Source organism: Atractosteus spatula, chromosome 18 (assembly GCF_055471065.1).
Source record: "Atractosteus spatula isolate fAtrSpa1 chromosome 18, fAtrSpa1.hap1, whole genome shotgun sequence".
Taxonomy (NCBI): domain Eukaryota; kingdom Metazoa; phylum Chordata; class Actinopteri; order Semionotiformes; family Lepisosteidae; genus Atractosteus; species Atractosteus spatula.
The window spans coordinates 2,145,719-2,169,158 of record NC_142723.1 but is presented as its reverse complement, the minus strand read 5'-3'; the positions used below and the strand labels follow the sequence as shown (position 1 = coordinate 2,169,158).

At 44.2% G+C, this 23,440-nt stretch overlaps 1 protein-coding gene across 3 annotated transcripts in view; it reads right to left on the bottom strand.

Moving 5' to 3' along the window:
- The window catches only part of cpped1 (calcineurin like phosphoesterase domain containing 1), a 65,395-nt gene that overhangs the window by 11,831 nt on the left and 30,124 nt on the right, over positions 1–23,440 (bottom strand). The window contains exon 4 of one of the 3 annotated variants that reach the window (XM_088936525.1): positions 9,910–12,141. The exons of the other annotated variants lie outside the window; for them this stretch is intronic. Coding sequence (XP_088792651.1) covers positions 11,918–12,141 — 224 coding nt within the window. The 3' untranslated portion in view covers positions 9,910–11,917. Of the gene's footprint in view, positions 1–9,909; positions 12,142–23,440 lie in introns of those variants that run through there. 3 annotated transcript variants of the gene reach the window in all.

Below are 23,440 nucleotides of genomic sequence, written 5' to 3'. Positions count from 1 at the left end.
GACCAACAATACCAGCAACAGTAAGCCAGCTGCAGGTGTATGTCTTACTGCCATGTCACTGTAAATGTATTCCATACACTGTTTTAAAGAGTAGGCAAAAACCTATGTACAGTACATTTTCCTGCAGTTTTACATGAAGAATAACATACATGCGAAAAGCTGTGTAATTTCTAAAGAAATGGCAAAAATGACACGAGTTTAACATGAGAATACTTGCTGACACAGTGTTGTATACCGTGTATACAAAACACAGTGCACGCGCTTCTTTAGATTATTTTTTTGCACACAGAGGAGTGAGATGATATTCATCTGTTGTTAAAGTCAATGCTATTTTGCACGGGACAATATTATTGCATTTATAATACAAGAAATTAATACAGCAGGAAATATTGTTCACAAATTAAGTATTGAGTATTAACGCAAGGTTATCTTGTATAAACGCAAAAACTATTTCGGTTAAATGCAATACTATCTTGTATAAACACAATAATTTTCTCGTTTAAATGCTGTACTATCTTGTACTATTTTTTTTTTCCCTCCATGGCACTAACAAGCTTCCGTACGGAGTCCAGGAGAGCTCGGAACAACAAAACGTTAGCTATCACTGGCACAAGCAGCACCAACACAGCAAGGTCTTAAAGCCAAAAGGAAACAGTGTTTCACCCAGTGGGCAGGGACTCTTTCCTACTGGGGGCCTGGCTTTCCACTGGGTAGGACATTAAGAAATGTGTACAAAAAGTCACTGGCAACATGCATTTGGCACCTGCAAGCCCATCTCTTCTGATCACACTCCACCCCTGCCCAGCAGCCACCTTGATTTTCTGCTCACTTTTGCCTTCCACTTACCCTGTCTAGAACTACATGCAGATGAACTGCCGAGAAAGAACTTGTCCTTCAGAGTTGAGGCGACAAGTGATTGATGTCCTAAAAATAAGCACCTGCAGTTGACACCTTCTTAGGAAACCGCAACGGGCAAGAAACGTTGGCAGCCTCAAATCCTAGATGACTGCAGGAAACAAACTGCTCAGGCATTCTGCTGATAGGGGATTTGTGGCTCAGACAATGATGTGAGCTGCCCCAGTTCTATACGCTCGTGGTGTCAAAGCAATTTTAAAAGTGTTTAATCGTACAAAGGGGATTCGCAAACTGGCGCATGCAAGCTACTGTGGTGAGAGCATTTATTAATTCTGTTGTGTGTTTAATCATTCTTGCTAGAGACTGGCTGAATTTTAGGTTAAATACTTTCAAAAGCACTACATTCCAAAACATGGGTTTGCATGCAACGTTGATAAATTATTAAACAGATAACATTTAGCTAAGCTAACTCAAAGTCATAAATCACATTACCTGGGCCGACTCAAGAGTTTTATAAGCTTCTGTAGCCACAGTGTGTGATTAAAATAAACATGATCACAGCCTAATCAATTAGAATAGAAACAAGAAGGTCCTGATGATAAATCATGCCTTCCACTTTCATGGGTTATTAAATGGGGAAAAATAAAAAAATTATAACACTGCAGGTCTTTTGAGGATGGCCTAGATAGAAATTTTGGGGGCACACATACAGTATCCAGGGAAATCTGAAATCCCTATCAAAGGGAAGGGAGAGAAAGGGAGAAGGAAACTCTGAAGGCTCCCAGGGGAGACTGAAATCCCTTCTGGCCGACGGGGGGTCTGTGAACTGTGCAAAGCTGCACAAGAACATCGGAAAAGGGCGCAAGCCGGAGGAGGCCACTCGGAGAAAGGAACACGGACATGAAGGGAGAGGACACCGTTCCGGCCCTAACGAGGCTGCCGGCAAGGATCCCAGGAAGCGTGTGAAGTGCGAGGACCTGGTAAATGTCAGCAGCCCTCCTGTTAATGAACTGCCGAAACATTTGCGAGCAGGCCGGTTCTGCGGGGAGGCTGCAGCAGCGAGCAATCCCACGATGCACGGCTCCTCCGCACGGGGGGCGAGCTACGGCTACGGCTCAAAGCGGGCAGGCAGGGGGGGGGATCTGGGACACCGTTTTATGTTGCTCAGTTTATCCTCGACGCAAAGCAAGAATGACTGATTGTGCGCTGATGTGATTCCCCCCCCCCCCTCACCAGCCCCAGTTCCGACACCCTAAATAGCGGCGGTTCCGTATGGACCCCCTCATGACCCTCTGTCCTGAGCGGAAGACAAGGCTGCTCTGAGACGAGACGTGCCCCCCCCCCCCACTTCGCCCCAGCCCAGAAAAGCTGACTGCCACTCCGAGGATTTTGAGCACCTGTCAGCGAGGACAGACGAACCTACTCATGATTCCCCTACAGGAAAAAAAGAGGAAAAGTGCCGCGCGACAAATATTCAAAACCCAGAAATGAGTCGCAGGGGAACAGAACCTGGGAAAACAGGGACCTCTCTTTCACGAGGGGTGAAAGCAGGTTCTATCCTGCATTTAGCGTGAGAATAATCCCTGGAGCACTTTGAGACACAACAGGAATTGCTGCAACAAAGGAATCAGTCTGTAAATTATCCCACAGATACCGATGCCCTAACTGCCGTGCAGGACAACGGAGGTGCTACGAGCATTGCTGAAGTGACTGGAAGAGAAATCAAAAGCCAGATACTGTATATATATTTTGTCTGAAATAAAAGCAAAAACTGTGATTACTTTTTGGCATTCACAAATAACTATTCCGGTAATTAATAGACTATTTGCCACTTCTCTTCTGGTCATATCAGCAACGCCTATTGGCTGCTCATTTGCTTTGATCAGTCATGGGGGAAAAAAGACTGCTAGACAGAGCATCTTATTCATACTGCGCTGCAGACAGACCTCAGTATTTGCTCTGGAAAAATGTGTAAGACTTTCTTAAAGATGAAGGGAAAAACCTGAAAACCCGCGACATCTCAAAGTGTCCCCGAGATTCTGGGACAATGTGGTCATCCCATGTATTTAAAAACATCATTAGCATTTCAGCCCAAATCAATGTGAATTTTGATGTTCTCTGAAGCCTGTCGGCCATAATGAGAACAGCTGAGCGGAGCTCAGGCCCGCTGTGATTTAATATGCCGAGCGACGCTGTCACCAGGGCAGACTGGGCCCAGCGTGAGCTTCCTCATTTCCACCCTGCCTGCGGAGGCAGACTGGCCATACGAGCCCCCCCCCCCCCTCTCGGGCAATAATTACCCCGTCGCCCCGGCAGGGAGCAGCTCCTTCTCCGGCTGTAATTAAACTCGTCACACTGGCCGAGCCGCTTCTCCCTGCGGATCTTCCAGAACGCCGCCTTGCTTCCCACCAGGCCTCTTCCTTTGTATCCCGGTGCCCATCAAGAATTAAAACAAGCTGCTCCAAGACGGTCACGCTGGCTCCTCTGCACAGGAGACCAGGAGAAGCGAGAAGCTGTTTCGCCTGTTGAATTTAGGGGTAACTTTAGACAGAACAGACGGAAGGCCAGAGCAGCAGGGCCTACATTCCTCCTCTTATTAACAGTGCGATAGGAGCCTGATTTGTCTCATTTGAGGACAGGACAGTGTCCCTGGTCATCCATCGCTTTATTGCGATGAATTGTCCAGCTATTACGGTGCTGTAAATCCACATGAAGTTCAGCCTTTAAATGTTTCACTTATTTGCAGTCCTGGTCAATACTGCTAACCACCACGGATTAAAAAACAAAGTGGGAGCTGTAAGAACCATGTGTGTGAAGTCTGCATGTTCTTCCCTGTCCGTATAGCTTTCTCCCCAGGTGCCCTGTTTTCCTACAATAAGACAAAGCTGTCTGAGTAAATGGGTGTCTCTGACTCGCCCCCGTGCGCGTGTGCCTGCGGCCAGCAATGCGCGGCTGGGTCAGACTCCAGCTCGCACGACCCCCTGAGGAGGAGGAGGAGGAGGAGGTGACTCAAGCTGGGCAGATGGAGAGCTTCCTCGTGCCGATGTCTCAGCCGCTCTGAGGAATCGGAAAGGAGAAACATGGACGGCAAGAATACAGCCCAAGCTAAGCGAAATCTGGCCGGCAAAGACTGGTTCTGAGGGAGAACTATAAAGACAAAATATGCGTACAGTGTGATTACTATGCTCTTGCCCACTACAAGACAGCATTTTTACACAAAAGCTGAGGTTAATTTGCAGTATACACTCACTATTTCATAATTGATTCCTGGTACTGTTCATCCCTCAATTGAAACTTAAGGATATTTTTTTTTTCCTAAGCCGTAAACACAAATTCTTCCATGAACACCAAGTCTTCCACTAGGGAAAGAGGCCGTGATTTTGTTGCCATGCTCTCACTGCTAGACTTGCCTTCACAAGCGCCGAGTCCCTCGCGACCTGCCCTGGGACGGCAGCCTGCTTTCCTCTCACACCTTCCTAATTCTGTCAATCCCCGCGCGTAACCCAGAACACAGCAGCCAGGGAGTTTGTGAAGGAGAGAAGAGAAGACCCGAACAAGCAAAGCCCTGTTCCCCAATCAGCATTTTCAGGCAACACGTTATGCAGTTCGAGTGTTTTAGGCTTCTGAAACTACAATCTAATTTCAGTCTTTCTTCCAGCTGCAGTCCCGGTTATCAAATCAAATGAAAGAAATGTCTGGAGTGCTTGTATCACAGCCATCAGTAAATGTTAACCTCAAATAACCTTTTAAAAGAAGCATTTGTCTAACCATATAATGACTATAATTGTATCAACGCTGTTACACTGAAATGTTGTTTTTTTTGTATCCTGACAGTAGGAAACATTATTAATTACCTACTACTGCACCCTCACTGTGATTAATCATGTTGGTGGTGGTTTGTTGGAACAAGGGGCTGCCTGTTACATACAGCATAACAATATTCATACTCATTTATTACCTGGCCCCAGCCCTGAGACGCACCATGACCTCGACTGTGACAAACATCATGTTATGAATAGCTACGTACATACATACTCTACATCTTTTGGAACGACAGTTATAAATGAGCAAAGGTGATGATGCTGGGTTCATGAGACCAAGACCACAATTTCCCCTGTGTTATATTTTAATTCCCATTTCAATTGCCCAAGCCAGAGGGGGTTTTGCACCTGTAACACTGTTAAGAAGCCTACCATTAATTCTGGGGATCTACTTATAACTGCTCGATGGACTACGTACCAATCCGGTCTGCTGCTGTGCCCACAGAGCTCTGAGCGGCCCCAGCTCTCGCCTTCCTTGAAAGCTCGTTCATAACCCCCAACCTCCAGCCACTTTCTGACTGCTCCAACCAACAGCGGGTCGCGCCGGGGGCCGGAGCCTAATCCAGCAAGAGACGGGCACAAGGCAGGATACACTCTGGATGGGACGTCAGTCTGTTGCTCCCCCACCCCCCCGCTAGTGGATCTGCCGGTGTGGTGTAAATGTGCCAACGCAAGAGGCCGCACTGTGCCTCCCTATCCTCCCTTCAAGGAGTGCTCCTGGCCGCTGCTGAAACGCCAGATGGAGCCTGCGGGCATGCGGTAAGAAGGGTGGTGCAATGCGTTTAACTCCCAGGCGGACACCTGCCTGCAGGAAAACAGCGCCAGCCGCTGTGCCGTAGGAGCGGCGGGCGCACAGCGAGCTACCAATGCGGTCGCGCCTCCGCCTTTGAAATCCAAGGCTGCGGATTAGCTCATTAAATTGTGATTAACGATCACGCCGCCACAGAGAGCCTGACGCGCACGTTTATTACTCTTACTGCTGTCTCCGAGTCAGGTGCTCTCGCGTGTGGGGCTTCCAGCCTGTCTGGTGAAGTATCTCACAAGGGCAACACTCACACTGTCCTCACCATTATTCCATCTATACCCAAGACCTCTGTGGGTGGAGGGCTGGAGTAATAAAGCACTCAGTAGGTGCTGCTGCCTCCAGTAACTTGTGTCACCGTTACACCGTTCCTCTTCTGCATTTCAGTTTCAAGCAAGGCAGGCGAGCTCAGCTGTTCTGCTCGACTTCTTTTGAACAAGCATCGGCAGTAAGGGAGACCTCCGGGATATAAAATGATATTCAGTCAAAGGAGACTATTCCCTGTCATGAGCGAGCCAGGTGATCCCACGCATTGCATATAGAGAATCTGGACTGGTGGCGCACAGGGACCCCAGCGGGGAGGGACGAGGGAGGAAGGAGCAACTGCAATGAGGGGCTCCTGGACACTGGACCCAGCAGCTGTGTTGTACGATCGAGCTCTGTTCAAACGTAACCCAAAGCCCTCAAGCAGAAACAGGCCACATCTTCACCAGATGCCCTGGACCTCTACCGTTAAGTTACTCTTAAAAGAAAAGTCTATTTTCACAGAACACAGGTCTGGAACTCAATTAGCTACAGATCTTCCTGGAATCATTTCAGTTGGATTTTTTTTGGAGCATTTCTCTCTCTCAAAAAAAAAAACAAAAAAAACCTACCAGCCATGTGTTTATTTTCTTTGCATGTATCTTCTACTGTTGGTCTGACCTGAAATCTCCTGGCAGATTAGACTGACAAAAAAGAATTCATTAAATGTGTAAATCCCAAAATTAAATACCGAACAATTAAAAACACCAAAAAATAACCGAACGTGAAAGTCTGAAGTGGAGTTAAAAGCCTGTGTGTGTGTGTGGATGGTATTCTAAATATATATCTACAGCCATTTTCAGCCCTCTTGTCCTGATGAGGATTGTGGTGCGTCTAATGCAATTTTTAAAGTACCATCAAGCATGAGGGTCTTGGAGACTGCTGCTCACCGCACTGCAAGAAACCAAGACAGATTTTTTTTTCCTTCTCGAATAATTATAAACTGCCCAAAAAAATGAAATCTAAATTGATAGAAAATGCTTTAAGAGCAACCACTTGTGCAGATGTTGAGGAAGCCGACTGCTGTGAAGACTCTGTGCTGAGAGACTGAATCAGACTGGTCATCTGCTGTGAAAAAGGAGCATCCAAGCTGCACAACAGATTGTGCGGTTCTGCATAGCAACAAGAAGGAACTCTTCCAGAGATTCAACATAAAAAGGCCCACAAAGATCTAATATGAACTGTATTTGTCATCAGTTTGATAACATGGCCCCTGTGGGTGGGGATTCACAAATTACAGTGAAATATAAAAGCACTGAAAGTTTTCTTCTTCGGATGAGACGACACACAAAGCAGGGAGCATGCAGAGGAGTTGGGTGCGTTAGTCATCACTGGTGAAGATAAGATTACGAGTCAAACAATCATGATGCAGAGCTAGGAAACACTAACGAGCAATGCCAAGGTCTGCAGAAATCTAAAGCCAAGAGTTCAGGCCACTTTGACCACTGCTGGGCACTGGGTCACATCCGGCTTTATGTTCACCAGATGATCACTCATTAAACAACTGTATATTAGTGGGTCGGCCACTTGATTCCAATGGTCATCGCTATGAGATTTGATCAAATCCCTTCAACTGAAGTGCTCATAAAGTTTCTTCAGTGATAAATCTGGAGACGTACTAACCTATAATTAAATAATTTCCCAGAACAGTTTCAGAATGAAACAATAAAACTTAAGGTTTTATACAAGGAGGGGGGATTTCTCCCTCCCTTCCACACAGTGACGGAAGAAACAAACCCACAATCACACCTTGCTGTTGCAGACCAGGGGCAGAGATTGACGCCTCCTCTGAGGGTTATAAATCTGGGCTGTTAAATCCCTGATCTCTCAGGGAGATTCTAGTGCAAGGCTTTGGTACAAAGAGCTCTTAATTAACTAATCAAACAGTTAAAGATCTAGCCACACTGTAAGCCTAGCCTGTTTCTGTCTAGGAACGTCGACAAGCATTAACACTACACTGGACATGAAAAAGAATCCAGAAGACATGGGAGTACATGTACAGGGATGATTAATCCGGGTCTTCAGTAAGATTTGGCTTGTAGATCAAAGGATATTTCACATCCTACTGTGTTTGCTTTCCGGATGAAACTGAAGGATCTGAGAATGGCCGAGCAGAGATGAGGCACACCAAAAATCTCCCCCCTTTCCCCTCGGCAGAATCAAGGAACGAGCCTGGAGCAAGATTCTATAGGTCTCAGGTCTCACAACGAGAGTTTCTGTACATTAATCTGATGCAGCTCAATTGTACTGCACTAAATACAATTGGTCACTGTTGATTCCAAGCAATCTTTTTATTTGCAAAAGAAAAAAAAAGCATGTTACCAAGAGGAGAGTGGCAGATTAGGGGGAGGTGTGTGCATATGAGTCTTACTCGGGAGATTTCAGTCATAATTGTCAAAGTGTTTCAATGTTTAATAACCCGAATGACCGTGTTTAATGTCACTTACGTAACCTGTGTCAAACGACAGTGTTTAACTAACCATGTGGGAGAAAGACTGAATTATTTAATACATTACTCTGGTTCCAGAGCTCAGTAATCCTGCAATCTGCTGTGGATGCTCCTACAGCACAATCAGTGCATTTAGGCAACCAGAAAACATGGCACCTAAGATGCTGATAGTGACCAAGTCAACAGGCCACAGCTAAATGCATTCCCCACCAACAGGAATGACATTTGCTCCCCCAAAAATCAGGAATCAGCCTTCAATCTTGCATAAACGTTGGAGATGCATAAGGTAAATCCACTAAACACATATGTGGCTTTTTTAATCTAAAACAGAAAAGAGCTTCTACGGTATTAAGTTGACTTGAATGTGTTGCCAAAGAAACAAAGCAGCAACAAAAATATCAAATCTGAAGCTGAAGAAGAAAATACTGCAAAAAGCCAGGCGAAGGCTCCCCAGGACCTGCCGTTCAGCCCCCCACCCCGACACGCCTGCTGAACGACAGCTTGATGAGGCAGCAGCTCAGAGAGCAATGCGCCCCAGACTGGGCTGCTGACTGAGAGACTCGGACACTGGGCAGCAGTACAGGCATCTGGATGGCACAGCACCAGTGAGCTTGGCTACTGTGGGAGAAGGCTAGGGTCTCCCCCCTGCATCCTGGTGAGTCTACCATGAAAAACCTACACTCACACACACACACACACACACAGTTGGCTGGAGGGGCAGGGGTTACACTACACTGTGTGACCTTGTACAGTATGGATACCTACAGTAGGTGCAAGTATTTATAACACAGATACTGCCCAACAGTTTTACAGTTAACTACAATGGGTTAAGCAGTCACCAGGTTTCCCAGTACTACCAAGAGGGAGTTCATGTGCCTAGCAGGCTGGCAGAGACTGGCACCAAGAGCGCCCTCCAGTGGCTGTTTTGGCTACAACTGCAACATACAGTACATTTCTTAGGATTGAGTTACCATTTACATGTACTGGTCTTCTCAAAGCTTTTCAATTTTTCGCAACGAATTGCACGGTACTGTATGAAACGGCGGGCATGCAGCCGCTGGAACACGTCAGTGTGGCACAGGGACAATGTCCCGCACGCCACTGGCCAGGTGGCAACGTCGGCGCGAGCCCCACGCGGACACACCCTGCGGTGGCTGTCCAGTGGCTGCGGAAAACGAACCACTGGTAATTAAAGAAGCAGCAGCACGTTAGCTGGCACCCAGATGGCCAGACTGAGGCGTTTGCCGCATCTAAATCAATACTGCGTGCCTGCCTAACCTTTAAATGAGCAAGCCCGACTGAACACACTCACTCTTCATGGTGTTTATGAATGGATAATTAGGTATTTAGTTAATTAAAAAGAATCATTTCAATAACTGAAACTGTTTTTAATACCTGACACTCTCCCTGCCTGGCCTTGTGCCCCTGTGTGCACCACATACCAACAGATTACTATCTGGAGTACAGGTTATTATTGTACTGTAATTATAGACCGGTAAGTTTTACTGCTGCTACTTGTAAGGTCATATAAACCATAATTAGAACTAAAGCAGTGAATCATCTACAAGACTGTAGGAGTTTAGGGCATAGTCAATATTGAATTGGGAAGTAATGGTAGCTCTTATTTAAGCTTTTTTGAAACTGCTGCGATGAATAAAAACAGGACAGGATATACATGATATGGTATGATATGGTATATTTAAATTTTCACAAGGTTTCCGAGAAACATTCATATAAAATAATCCTTAAAATGAAAGAAGCAGACATCCTAGGGAGTGCATCAAGTTGCGAGAACACCTGAGCTCAGGAGCCTTGCTGATAATATTCTGGAGCCAGTTTATTCTGGAATGACACGGTGACTGTTGTGTGGTTGAGCAGGGGGTTTTCCTGATAGCACTTGGGCAGAGAGTAGAACATAACACAGAGGACAGACAGGTGTTGAACATTCAAACTGATGTGATGTAACTAATGGAGTACCACAAGGATCTGAACTAGGGTCACTGCTCGTCTTGATCATTATCAATAATCTAGATACAGTCAGGAGAGTAGGAGTTCATGGATAACATGAACATGCATGGTTTTCTATGCAGGTAGCAAAACCAAACCTGAAACATAGTGTGGGTAAACAGTAAAAGATAACTCTGTTTTTGATCTGGGATCAATTTAAAGAGCAGAGACCAGGTACAGTAAAGGAGTGCTACAGGCTCACAGACTAAAAGACCATTTTTTCCCCATCTTGAACAGGTAAGACTACGGGGGACCTGGTTCTTGTGTGACTTTTGAACACAAGTGGTAATTTTGGATAAATTAAATTAAGTTTAAATTAAAACTTTTCATACAAAGGGTGGTGTAAGTGTAGAACAAGCTGCCCAGCCCTGTGGTTGAAGCTGATATCCTGGATTATTTCAAGACACAGCTGGGTGAGATTCTCAGATCTATTAAATGCTAGAAACCAAAGGAGCTAAAGAGGCCAAATGATCTAAAAAATTATTCATTATTATTCATTATTAAGGTTACTCATATTTCTCCAAATATACAAGCAAGACAGTACTGAGATGTAAAGATTTCTTCTCAGCGTATATTTCAGAATATCCAATTTAAAATAACTTTTTTGAAAACTCATGCTTAACACATTAGGAAACATTTTTATCTCCCCATAATACACAGCAAAAGTTTCAAGATTCTTTCTGTTAGAAATAAGAACAACAATCAAATTGCCGTTACACAGAAAACCAACTTCATAGTAACAAACATTGACTTAATAAAAAAAGGAACAAATTCATCAAATTAAATTACTGAATCTCCAAAGTACTCTCTTGGTTAATAACGGCAGCAAATCTTTAGAGAGAGCTCACCAGGTGTTGAATCTAATTTTCCTTACTAATCTTATGATGGAATTGCCTAAAGTTATAATTGAGCCTTCGCACATAGCACAGGGTCCTAAACCCTTTCCTGAGTTCTGCTGAAAATTAGCTAACAAAGTCTATTGCAACTCGAATACAGCATGTCTCTGCACTTAATGTTCTCGATTAAGCACCACGAGGCTCGTCGTTTTGCTGTAACACTCTGCAATGAAGAGAGGTGTGAATAGGAACAGAATAATGCTTGTAATGAGGTCAGCGCAGTGATTACACAGTCCGGCACCTGAGCCGCCGCCTTCTGTCATGGTCAACTCTGCGGTGTGTGATCTGTTTCCGTGGCAACTCGGCTCTCTATTGAAACCGGGTGGACAAAAACAAAACTGAGCCACTAAAATCAGACCACAGTTCCTACTGTTGGTGTGAGATCTTAAAGTGTCCTTCTTCCTTTTTTTTTTGTTTCCCTGCTATGTGCAGCTCGATGTTGTTCTTTTTGTGCTTTCTGCAAACATGGCCTTTTAAACTCTCTGTGCTTTAATGAGGACCTGCCTGGGCAGAGCTGTGACCAGGGTAGCCCCAGCCATACACACAGCCCCGGTCCAAGCAAAGACTGAGACTGGACACGCGGTTACGAATGCCGGTCTCGACAGCCCGTGGGGCGAGTCGTCAGAATACACTTTTAATGCATTTTTACCTCCGAGGTTCCTGAGAAAGTCCAGCTGCATACCAATGCCCCGTGAATTAACACACGCTGCTCGTGCCAACAGCGACCGGAGCTGGGGGCCCCGCTCCGGCCAGCCGCTGGCCGAGAGGTGGCCGATCATAAAGGTCAGGCCAGCAGCTGCTGCAGGTCCGGCTCCAAGCCCTTCTCGCTGAGCTGCTCCAGGCTGTAGTAGCGATGCACCACCTGCTCCTCGGTCACCACCACCACCCTCACGCCATGGGGGTCCGTCCCAAGCTGGCAGCCGATGGCCGAGGTCACGACCATGTCCAGGCCGCCGTGCACCCCCCCGGCATTGCGGTGGTAGTGTCCCGAGAACACAGCCTTCACTCCTGGAGCCGAGAGAGAAAGGCACCAAGTCAGGAGGCCCAAACGCAAACACCACCACAGATACACTGTTGCCGAATCTGTCGTTGATGCCCTGCCTTTAAAATCAAACTGAAAAAAACACACTCAAGTTCTGTAAAGTCCTTCGCCAGGCATTTAACTCAAGTATAAAACCTATTAATGTATCACTGCTGATGTGCTGCTTGAAAAAACCCTCCCCTTCACACAATCTCACGCTTTACATATTGAGCTTCAGGGGTTAGACAGCTCATTGCCAGACGAGCAATGAGTCGTCTCTCCGGAGGGACATCAGTATGTAATACTGTGATTTAGTGAACAAGCTCCATTACCTCGTGAGTCTCAGTGTTGCCGGAGAGCTAACCATTATCAATGAGTCTGTAGCAGCAGAATTCAGTGTCTTGATAGGATAAGGATGAAGCCCGCATTCAGACTCAGTTCACCTGGGTGCTTAGATTACTGCCTAGCTGTACAGTGACATGTTTGTCAGCAGCTGAGCTACCTACTCCAGTCCAGACGAGAGAGGCACCTTTTCTTTCTTAAAACTCTGTACTAATCTGCTGAGCTGTCAGCAAAAAAAAATCACATTCCCAACTTCAAAAAGCATCAGACATTTATCAGATAACTGTCACTTCTGCATTCTGTTTTAGAGATGTGTACAAATATGTTTTTTTGAAAAAGTAGACTCTCTCTGTTCTCTGCCAACTTTCCGTTTCCTAATGGCCCAGCAATTATTGGAATATCTACATAATAGCTACCCTGTTATGCATTAAGATCATGAATTTATCGTTTTAAATAAAAATGATAGTCAAAGCAAGAGCAGACTGCAACTATGTGGACACAAGTACTGTACATGCACCAGGTACGAGCACATTTGAGCTCAGGAGGCTTGCCATAATATTCTGGAGCCAGTTTATTCTGGAATGACACAGTGACAGTTGTTTGGTTGAGCAGGGGGTATTTCTGCTAGAAACAGAGTGTGTATGCAGTGTTTCTAAACACAGGGCTGAGGCACAGCTGTGAGGACGCCATCAACAAGTGCCATCATTCGAAAATACCTCCTGTGGTGCATTTTGATGAAGAAGGATGGAAGAACTTTCCAAAAGCGAGCGGCAATTTATCTTGTGTTACAACATTGTTCTTATGCAGTGGTGTGTTCATGACTAGTAGTATCACTTAATGATGAGTGATCTAAATGACATATGGAAAAAAACTACTTCTACAAAAACCTCCATCGAGGTAGCTATGTGATGGGATTGCTTGTTGACGTGAGTGTCCACTGAGTATTTTCTGTGATCTTTCCAGAATACACACCCTGACATTCCAGAATACCTGGTGTATTTACACTGGAAAACGTCTACCAGAATCCTAAGGCTTGTTCACCCTGGCTAGAAAACAAACACAGCTTCTGAGAGAACAGGAGTTCAGACAAGGGAGGATACGGATTCTGGAACACGTGCAATGAAGTTTCCAAAAAAAAAAAAGTTGGCAGGAAAATAACCAACTGTGTTCTCTTTCTGAAATATCTGTGCTTCTGAAACATCTCAATGCAGCTTTCTAACACAAGAATCACCACCATCATTGCAATAATGAAGACCGAGTCAAAAGTAAACCTGCTCTGAAAGAGAGCTAAAACAACTGTTGCTTACACCCGAAGAAGGCTCCACAGCCGAAACGTTGTGTTTTCTTTCTTCTCTTTTCAGCTTGGAATAAACCTTTGCAGCCTATGCCTGCTGACGCAGCTACCCACCTGAACTAAAACAACTGTTGTTTTACAGCTTTTATTAAATTGTGTGTTTTTATATAAAGACCTTATTTGGTATATTCGGTGATATTATCTTCAAGGACACTGCGCTCATGTGCACACTTTCAAGCTCCTCAACCATGTGCTTTAAAGACCTGGGAGAGAGAGGAAGCCATGAATCACAAAACAACTTTAAAGCAATTCTTTCTGGCATCTGATAAGGCAACACTGACATTTTAAAAGAGATTTTCATATTTTCAAAGCTAAAAATAAAAGGTGTGATTTGAGAAGGCAGTGACAGTAAAATGAAAGCATCACGTACAGTACATCTGCTGCCTGCAAATGTACCCTCCTCCCAGGTGAAAGCCAGGTTGCGTGTCACGATTTTGAGGACGATGTTATAGGATGTCAGTGATCACCTGTTCCTCAGTTCTTCAGAGACTCTCAGGTGTTTAAACATATGTCTTAACACTCCCTCTGTGCCAGTGTTTTTTAACACTTTTAAATCATGTTCCATATTAGTCTGGAGGGTACCAAAACAGACCATTATTTCATACTAGAGTTTCAGAATATAATGACTCATTACATTCACCTATATTATCCTACTGTAACATCTTGAATGTGCTGGCTAGCTTTTGATGCACTGGTTTCACAAAGTCAACACAGAACGGTAGCTGTGTTATTAATCATGTATAAAGGATTCATCGCAGGCGCTGGCTGGCCTTCAAAATAGAATACACCTCACCTAGCACTCCCCACCCCTGGCAGGACAGAGCAGAGCAGAGGTCGGCTGCCCCTCTGCACTCTGCCTCCACAGAGGTGCGGGATCTCGATGCAGCAAAGTGCTTACGCCAATTCTACAGAAGCCCCCCCGCCCAGCTAAGAGTGTCCCTCTGAAGCAGAACTCAAAGAGCTCTCATACAGGCCACGCGTCAGTCAGCAGTGCCCGTCTGGACTGGAAGCAACTCCCAGCCTCTTCCTGAATGACGGATATTGGAAGAAATGCCCAGGCCTGAGTGGCAACAGAGAATGATATAAATGTGTCACTGCTTTCTACCACTTCCTCTGACAAGAATACAGCTCTCAAACATATTTATTGTTTTTTTTCTTTAAATTCTGCTGCTTATTCTATGCAGATTACACCCCTTACATGAGACTAGGCTAATATTCCAAGTCTCCTGAGCTTAAACATGGTTTTGATCTACCTACGACACAAACACAGCCTCTTAGCTAGATGTTGTCAAACTGCTAGTAATTTGAGCTCGATAATACAACACACTTGACGTTTTTCTGCTAAATAAATATTCATGAAGTAGAGGTTAATTCTGAAGCACAGATGGACTCAGTTACCCAGCCAATACAAGTGCCTGCCAATATCTCGAACCCCCAGGGTCAGACAATAAGCAGCAATTAGAAGCAAACTAAAAATTAAATTAAAATGGTGCACATTCTGTCACATGAAAAAAAATCACAATTTAAATTACCTAAATGCAAAATAGCTTTTTTAAAATGCAACAATATTACATTATAATTTTCTCCATAAAACAATCACAACATAGATCAAAAAAGAAATCCAAATACCTATGCGTCACACATTTTACTTAAGATTTTTCTCTGACAATCTCACACAGCAAAAATAACCCAACAAGATCTGCCTCTATACAGCAGCAAAACAGAAATTAGGAGGGGTTACCTTCATGTTGAAAAGTAAAAAGGACCAAAAGATCTGACCAGGATGAGTGGCCACCTAATACTACCCTGTAGCATTTAGCCAATTGCTAGGGAAATCCTGGTCAAACAGTGCTCACTCAGGCTCCAATCTCTGATCACGGAGCTCAGCCTATTACATCTGGGTGAGTGCCTGCACTGACTGAGCCACAGGGAGGGCCCCAGATCTCCAAATGTTTGCTGATCATGGTTCTTATATAATCTCACGAGATACAAGCTCAGCAGTACGACATACCCTGGTAAGATTCTCCAAACATGAACACAGACTTCAGGTGAATCACCTGAGATCCACAGGGCTTCCATTCCTCCGCAGAGCAGCAGACAGACATACTGTATTGGAACCCTCTCTCTCTGAACACTATTAAATATACCTGGTGCCATTAATCCTAACTGCTTGCTTGGGAATATATCACTTTAACTGAATAAATGAATAACATTATTTTAAGGATGTGATGAAATTAGAGGGCTCAAATATCATCCTCTCTGCAGTTAATTCTCAGTCTTGCACTTTCTAATCTGACCTTGGAAATACCCTAAATTTACCAAACCAGAACTGTAAAATTTGGACAGGTACAAATAATGTCTGAGGCTCCTTTAAAACGTCCTTTAAAGGCTTGTCAGCAAGATAAAATATATACTGTATATATGTAATTAACTTTGAAGAGTCTGGTTTGGACAATTATACAAGAACAAGTGTGATCAGGAATAAGCATTATCTCTGTACAGTACTTTCATGAGGCCACTAATGTCAAACACTTGTCTCTTGAAATGAAAGAAGAAATACACAGTGCAGGTTCCTACTGCTCAGTCGCTCTGTAACACACAATACCAATTTAACGCAATTTTTACTTGGGTCCCTTATCTATCCAATATACTCCCCACATACATTATTCTCCCAGAAATTCTACTTCATTTGTTTCACAATCCGAGAGAGACTGCTCACTCAGACAGAAACTCTCATTTCCGAAGAGATCCCCGGGGAGGAATTAAGAAGCAAAAGCGATCAAACAAAATGCCAAAATGACAATTACTTAAAAGAATACAGAATGGATATGCGTCACACATTTTACTTAAGATTTTTTTGTGCTTAAAATATTGCCGTACAGCATTACATTTGCCACTCGTAGGAATATAAATAAAAACCACAGACTGCGACAGAGATTAAACTGTTTGCAATTGGAAAACATTCCGAGTCGCACCTGTTTCTAACATTCACAGTAGCTGGTTTTGATCGGACGGCTTTCTTAACCTCAAAACTCTAGACAGGCGCTGACTGCAGGAAGGCCAGGGATGAGAGCTCTTCTGTCTCATCTGCGCATCTGGTCTGATTCAAGATTATCGGAGACATCCAGATTGGCCACGTCTCTCTCCCAGACCCTCCTCTGTTTTAGGAAAAATGGCCCGACTGTTCCACAGACATGAGCCTTTACCTGGTTCGGGTTCCATGCCAGGAAAAGTCCTCAACCATCCTGTATGGCAACACATGACACTATGAAATGACTCATCTAGGGGTGACATTTTCATTCTGTGCACTATTTATAAATGAAAAAAGTGCCATTTGGCTATTTTTTCTCTTTGTGAGACAGTCTATTACTTAGCACTTCACCGACTTATTTAATTTATTAGCAGCACAAAAATGCACTGACACTTTCTTTTCTGCGGTGGTACTGTAGCTCTTTATCCTAGTTTTCGGAATGGAATATTTCAAAACTTGTCAGCCTAACTTTCCCACTCAGACATTAAGCAACTTAAATTGAAAGGGAGTCCCAGTGCATTAATTATCCTACTTAGAAAGCTATATATAAAACATTAGGAAGAGTGTCAATGAGCACAATTACACTGACATTTCAAGCTGCACCAAAAACCTTTGCTTCTCCCACTGACATTTCTAAAGGGCATTCAAGTTTTTAACAATGTTCTAGAAGACAGATTAACTCAAAAAGAAATCAAGATATACATATAAAAAAAAAACTATGTGTCCAGATTAGTTTGAGGATGATAAACGTGGGCTGCGATGATGGATGATGCACTGCAAGACTGTTCAGGCATCACAAAGAATATTTTACTGCGTAGCTTCTGTTATAAAGATCACAGACAGACAGAGCCTCGTGATCTGAAGGGGTAACCACTTTAATTTTGCGTGCAAGATGTAACAATGCAGAGAGTCCTGTTTTTGTACGCGTGCGCCTGTTGGATCCGATTATTCGATCAGCCTAACAACGTCAGAAGCTCGACGCAGAGAGCTGAGACGCATGCAGTCAAAATCAGCTCGCGGGCCACCAGGGGCAGAGGTCCCCACAGCGCCCCCCAGTGGAGGTTATCTGTAGGCCGAGTCTCCACACCCAGCCTGCAGTGGCCAATTAACCAAGAACCCTTGAGCGCACATGGTTAGATCTCGATGCTGCTCACAAAAACAGTTTTAAAAAGACTTTTTGTTCAATCTAAAAGGGCAAAATGATCTTGGCGCATCCTAGGACTAGGTCTCTAAATTAGCCCAGTTTCCAAAGCTTGGACCAGCTGAGGCATAAGAAATCTGCTGGGCTGTGCGGGTCAAACACTTTTTGTGCACTGCAGTGCTGGGGTGGGACAGGCAGCCCGAGCTGAGAAATCGCATGGTGGAAACCCACTCCTCTCCAGCAGCTGTAGAGGACCCAGGCTTCCAGCAGGTGGCAATCACATGGCAGTGCTCAGCCATCCAAGTCACCCATCATCACAGTCACACGCCTGTGCGCCTTTCAGCTTGTCAATCTACACACATGTGGGTATATACGGTACAGTACAACAATGCAATGACAGCCCAGTAACTGCAGTCTACAGCCTTATCTTTCTTCCATGAGGTAGTAAAATCCCAGCTTTGTTAAACAGGTGTGCAGCTCAGATATACCATACTGTACCTCTTATTTAAACTGTGCTTCGGTGGTCAAAGACCAGGACAGAGTAGTCACAATTAATCATGAGGAGGTCCCTATGGATAAATTGTATGATGTGAGGAGAGACAAAAAGAAACACAGTGAAATAGGCATCAATGAGGCTGACCATAAATCACACTGATTTATCATCCAGGAGCCGCTACTCTCTGTGTGGCACAGAACTGTTGTTCCCAGCTTATCCATCAACCCGCACGCAGGACTGATTAACGACAGCTTGCAATGAACCCTCGATCTTTCATTTTAACACCGCAAAAAAATGACAACACGCACAGGGACTAATAAGAGACGGCACCTGGAATAAATGAATATAAGTGCGAGTCACCGGCACAAGGGCAGCAAGACAGGCAGCTGAGAGACTTACTCCTGATTCCTCTGCGACTGCGATTCTGATCTGCACACCAGGATTAAAAACAAAAACATTTCATCCAAACCGTCTCGAAAAATCAAATAATCAAATAAGGAGGTGTTATGGACTAGGTGGTACAGGACTCATTTAAAAATACACACCAACCTATTAAGCTCTATTTGTCATGACAGTGGAGGGCGGTATCGATATGTTCCAGTTCCAGGAGTTAAATTCGGGTTAGGCCTGCCCTCACTCTGGTTGGCCGTGACACCTGCCTCACCCCAGGCTGGCTGGTGTACATTTCAACGCAGGGCTGCGAAGGGGCGGTGTGCGTGCCCAGGCCCCAGCAGTCTGTGAGCAGTGGATCTGCCAGACAGTAAATCAAGGATGGCACAGTGTCCGCAAGGCAAACAGACAGCATTGCGCCAGGGATGCCAACAAGACAGCAATCCTTACAATGCTGGCAATCTGAGCATGCAGAAATGCTGCACCATAGAAGTAAGATAAGTTTTTTATCATGATGGTTACAGCTCCCCCAACCTTTATTATACAAATAAAAACAACAACTACTGCTTCTAATCCTGCTTTGGTGTGAAATCTGAATATGCTAGTTTGGTTATGGTGATGCAATGCGTTTCTCCTTAATGTTCATTTCCTTTTGAGTTTTAAGAAGGCCTTTAGACCACCTACCCTTACTGCCGCCCTCTCTCAAACACGTTCGGAGGCGATCTCTCCGGTGTCGGGCAAATTGAAGAAGGAAGGGCACCTCACGAAGGCGGTGTGATCGTTAGAAAGTCCTGCCTGACCTCACATGCTCCTCCAGATAAAAACAAAGACGAGGAACTACAGTACCACGAACAGAAGCTTGCAGGTAAGTGCAAATATCCAACCAAACGGAGTCGGCACAGCTCCAATTCCTTCTGGAGCTCATTATGGGTTCTCCTGTCTCCCCAGAACGCAGCACCAAGGGAACAGCAAAAAAGAGAAGGAAAGAGAAAGATCTTTCTACCAGGAAGATCAGTTCCTCCTCCAAATTCTCAATTACACACTGAATAAACTCTGAGCATGGTGTGACACACACACCCCACAGGAATGTCTAATTCTGTCATTCTTACCTATAGCACCATTAAATCACGCAGACTGAGTGGAGGCCAGGTTATAGCTCACACAAAGAGTGAACTTACTCTCACAGAAACATTAAGAGGGTGAACACTGAATTTGGGTCTCTCTGCTCCCTGCACTACAGTTAATAGCAGTGGAATAAGTGCTCACTTCTCTGCTCTGGCAGGTTAAAATGCTGAACATCAGTGGTGGTGGAGGGGATCCCCATTACCTGTAAAGCGCTTTGAGTGGAGTGTCCAGAAAAGCGCTATATAAGTGTAAGCAATTATTATTATTATTATTATTATTATTAAAATGCAATACATAGTTGTAAAACACACTTGTTTTTTCAATAGTTCATTTAGGAAAATAAACAACATGCACACAGCTAATCAAACTTTGCACAGAACAGAAAAGGAAGGACCTTTCGCACGTGGGGGTTTTGCAAATCTCACAATCTTCATGTTTTAAACCTGACAAAGCTTTTTTTTTGAAGTTGTGTCATTCATTTTTCAACAAAAAGGTTAGCTTCTCTTTCTCAGTGCTGCACAAGGAAAAAAAATACAGTGACAAAAAAAGAGTAGTGTGTTATTTAAACTAGTATCTCACACCACAGAGCATCATGGTTCCTAAGTCACTCAACCAGCACATGGAAACATGCAGTAAGATTTCACTTGTGGAATCTTCAAAATCCATTAGTCAATTAATTAACCAATCAATCAGTTAATGGATTAATTGACAATCTGTTCCTTTGAAGTATCCTAGGAAATCTCCAAGTTGTTTCAAAATTCGACAACTCTTTCCATAACGGCCTCAGATGGACATCTGCCTGATTTCCAGCTGTAATCCTGTGACCCAGGTCCTGTGAAGCCTTTACAGACCAAACAGGATATTTTCAGCAAGTCCTACAACATCAGGCTATGGAGTGTTTCAAGGCAGTCCTATTGCCTCATACACTCCAGCTCTCCAGTCATTTTCCAATACAGATGAAACTCTCAGTTTTGGTCAACCACTTGGCAATTAGCCTTAGCTAATGCAGTTTACAGTTACTTTCAGAAAACAATTTGAGAAGTCATAATTTTTCACAGCAAGCACACAAAAAAATGAAAATAACAGTGTGTTACCATTCGCTCTTGGGGAACACGTTCCAAAAGTACTTTTCTCAGGAGAAAAAAGTGTGTTTTAATTGCCTCTAATTGCATGAGCCGGCAATGTGGGCTGAAAAGTAATGTGTTACAACATTCCCTTATGGGGAAAGGTCATAAAGACCCGACCTGTGTGTGAAAAAAACATTTTATATACCTAGATGAAATGCTGCAAATAGCATTACATCCCAAATTGCTTATCAGTGACGTGCAAAAAGACAGAAACAGCTGCCTAATGCTGTTGGCTGGAAATGAGGCGGTAGGTGGGATTACACCCCTATGTGTTAGATTGAGTTGTCAACCTTGATCCCAGTGGCAAACAGACACAAGGTGTGACTGTGACAAGTGACAGCACAGCTAAAGACATTCACAGCTCTCCTGCAGTGCGCCCATTGGCACTGCATTTGGAACAGTACATTCTTGGATAGAAGGTGGTGGGTGTCCAGAAACAACTGTGAGGGGATTTCATTGAAGCCAGTTCCCTAGGAACTTCCGAAAAATAGTTGACAAGAGATCCTAGGATCAATAAACTACCAGAAACCAACTTGCAAAATGGGTTAAATGGCCTCATCACATTTGTAATCTTTTTATGTTTTTATGCTCTTAAGAAGACTCCAGTGTCATTTTTCAGGGCATTTGAGACCCAGAAACTGACCAATCTAAACATGATACTGTGCTCTTTGCATGCTGAGAAGCTACAACCAACACTGCATCTAAAATTCTGTTAAATCTGTTATACAAATAATCTTTTTTACTACCTTGCTGGTAGTAAGTGGTGAGCTACATCTGTTTTAAGTAATACATATTGTTTTTAAAAGTGGTGCAATACAGTAAAATGCTAGTTCAAACCTTTCTAAAAATAGTCATTTAGAAACAACCGGCTGGGGCTCTTGGTGTTATCAACAACTAAAGGGATCTGTAATCTCTGACAAGATGAAAAACTGTTCCTACTGCTCACTGTGAAGTGATGCTGGCAGAACAGAATGCACAGAATCGCTTCCTGACAAACACAAAATGAACAGAACTTTGTATCATCAAATCCAAAACAAAGATTAAAATCACCCAAAAAAGGCAGGCCATGTGACAGCACTCAGGTTTTTTTTCCTACACTTTTTAGAAGGTCACAAATTAACTGTTTGCAAAAACATGACTGCTTAAAAGCAAAAAAAAAAGCTAATTCTAGTGGCAACTGTGCTTAGACAAAGATATCTTCTCTGACCAAAAACAACGGGACGTCCCAGGTTTGTGACTAAAGCTAGTACAGTGTAGCCCACACCAAGAGGAACTGTTCTTCTGTACTCGTCCAGATCTGACCGTTACCTCCACACAAGATCTCACTTCTCCCTCTTGGTGTGGAGGTGCTACAACAGCTAAAGAGTTAATCCAGACAGGATAAAGAAAATATACAAACTGTTGAGCAGAAGATCATTTTATCAAGCTGATCATTACTTCTGACCTTCAGAGCAGATCAATAAGCTCCATCAAGAGAATGTTTTTTTTTTTTTACTCTCACCTTTTGAACTATTTGCAGTTAATGAAGAATGTGTTTAGTCAACGCCAGCCATTACGCTGGGTTTCAGAATGGTCTTCTGACAGGTCAAACCAGGTCCTCCAGGTCTCTGCAACTAGGCCACTGTGCTCTGTCCAAAAACTAGCCCTCCCAGAAACGAACCCAGGTCTTTTAGGAAGAGGGTGTAGAAACACCAGTCTCTCGCGGGAGAGCTGATGTCAGAAAGTACTCACATGCTCGTGCTTGTGCCCTCTTGTGCTCGGTGAGGAGTGACGTACAAACCCACGTTTCAAGGCTGCTCATCTAAATATGCAGAGGCTCTAGATAAGACGATTAGGAAAACGAAAGACTGGCGTTTCGGCAAGAAGCACCAAAAAGCATCACGCACACATCCGCAAATCTAAGACCGGAGTCTGACAGAATACCGCCCCTTCCCTCGTCCCACCACAGGTCGCCTTCTGATGTTTCGGGCTTCTGATTTTGTTCCAGCTATTTTGTCCTGTCCGGCTGTCGTCGATATGAAAAGAACAACGGTGTCCGTGTGAATCTGGCCTGCTGGAGACGGCCCCTGCTTTCACTCCAGGTGCGGTGCAGGGTTCTGTTTTGGCCTCCGACCAGATTCAGCGCGAATTCTCTGAGCTTTTCCACTGGCCTCAAAGCTGTGATTACACCCCAAAGAATAATTTCTGCTTCTAATTGCCGGGGCTCCTCTAATCTCAATGGTAAAACTGTTGTGGCATAAGTGTCTCTGCAGCATGAACAGCTGTGAATATAAATACAGG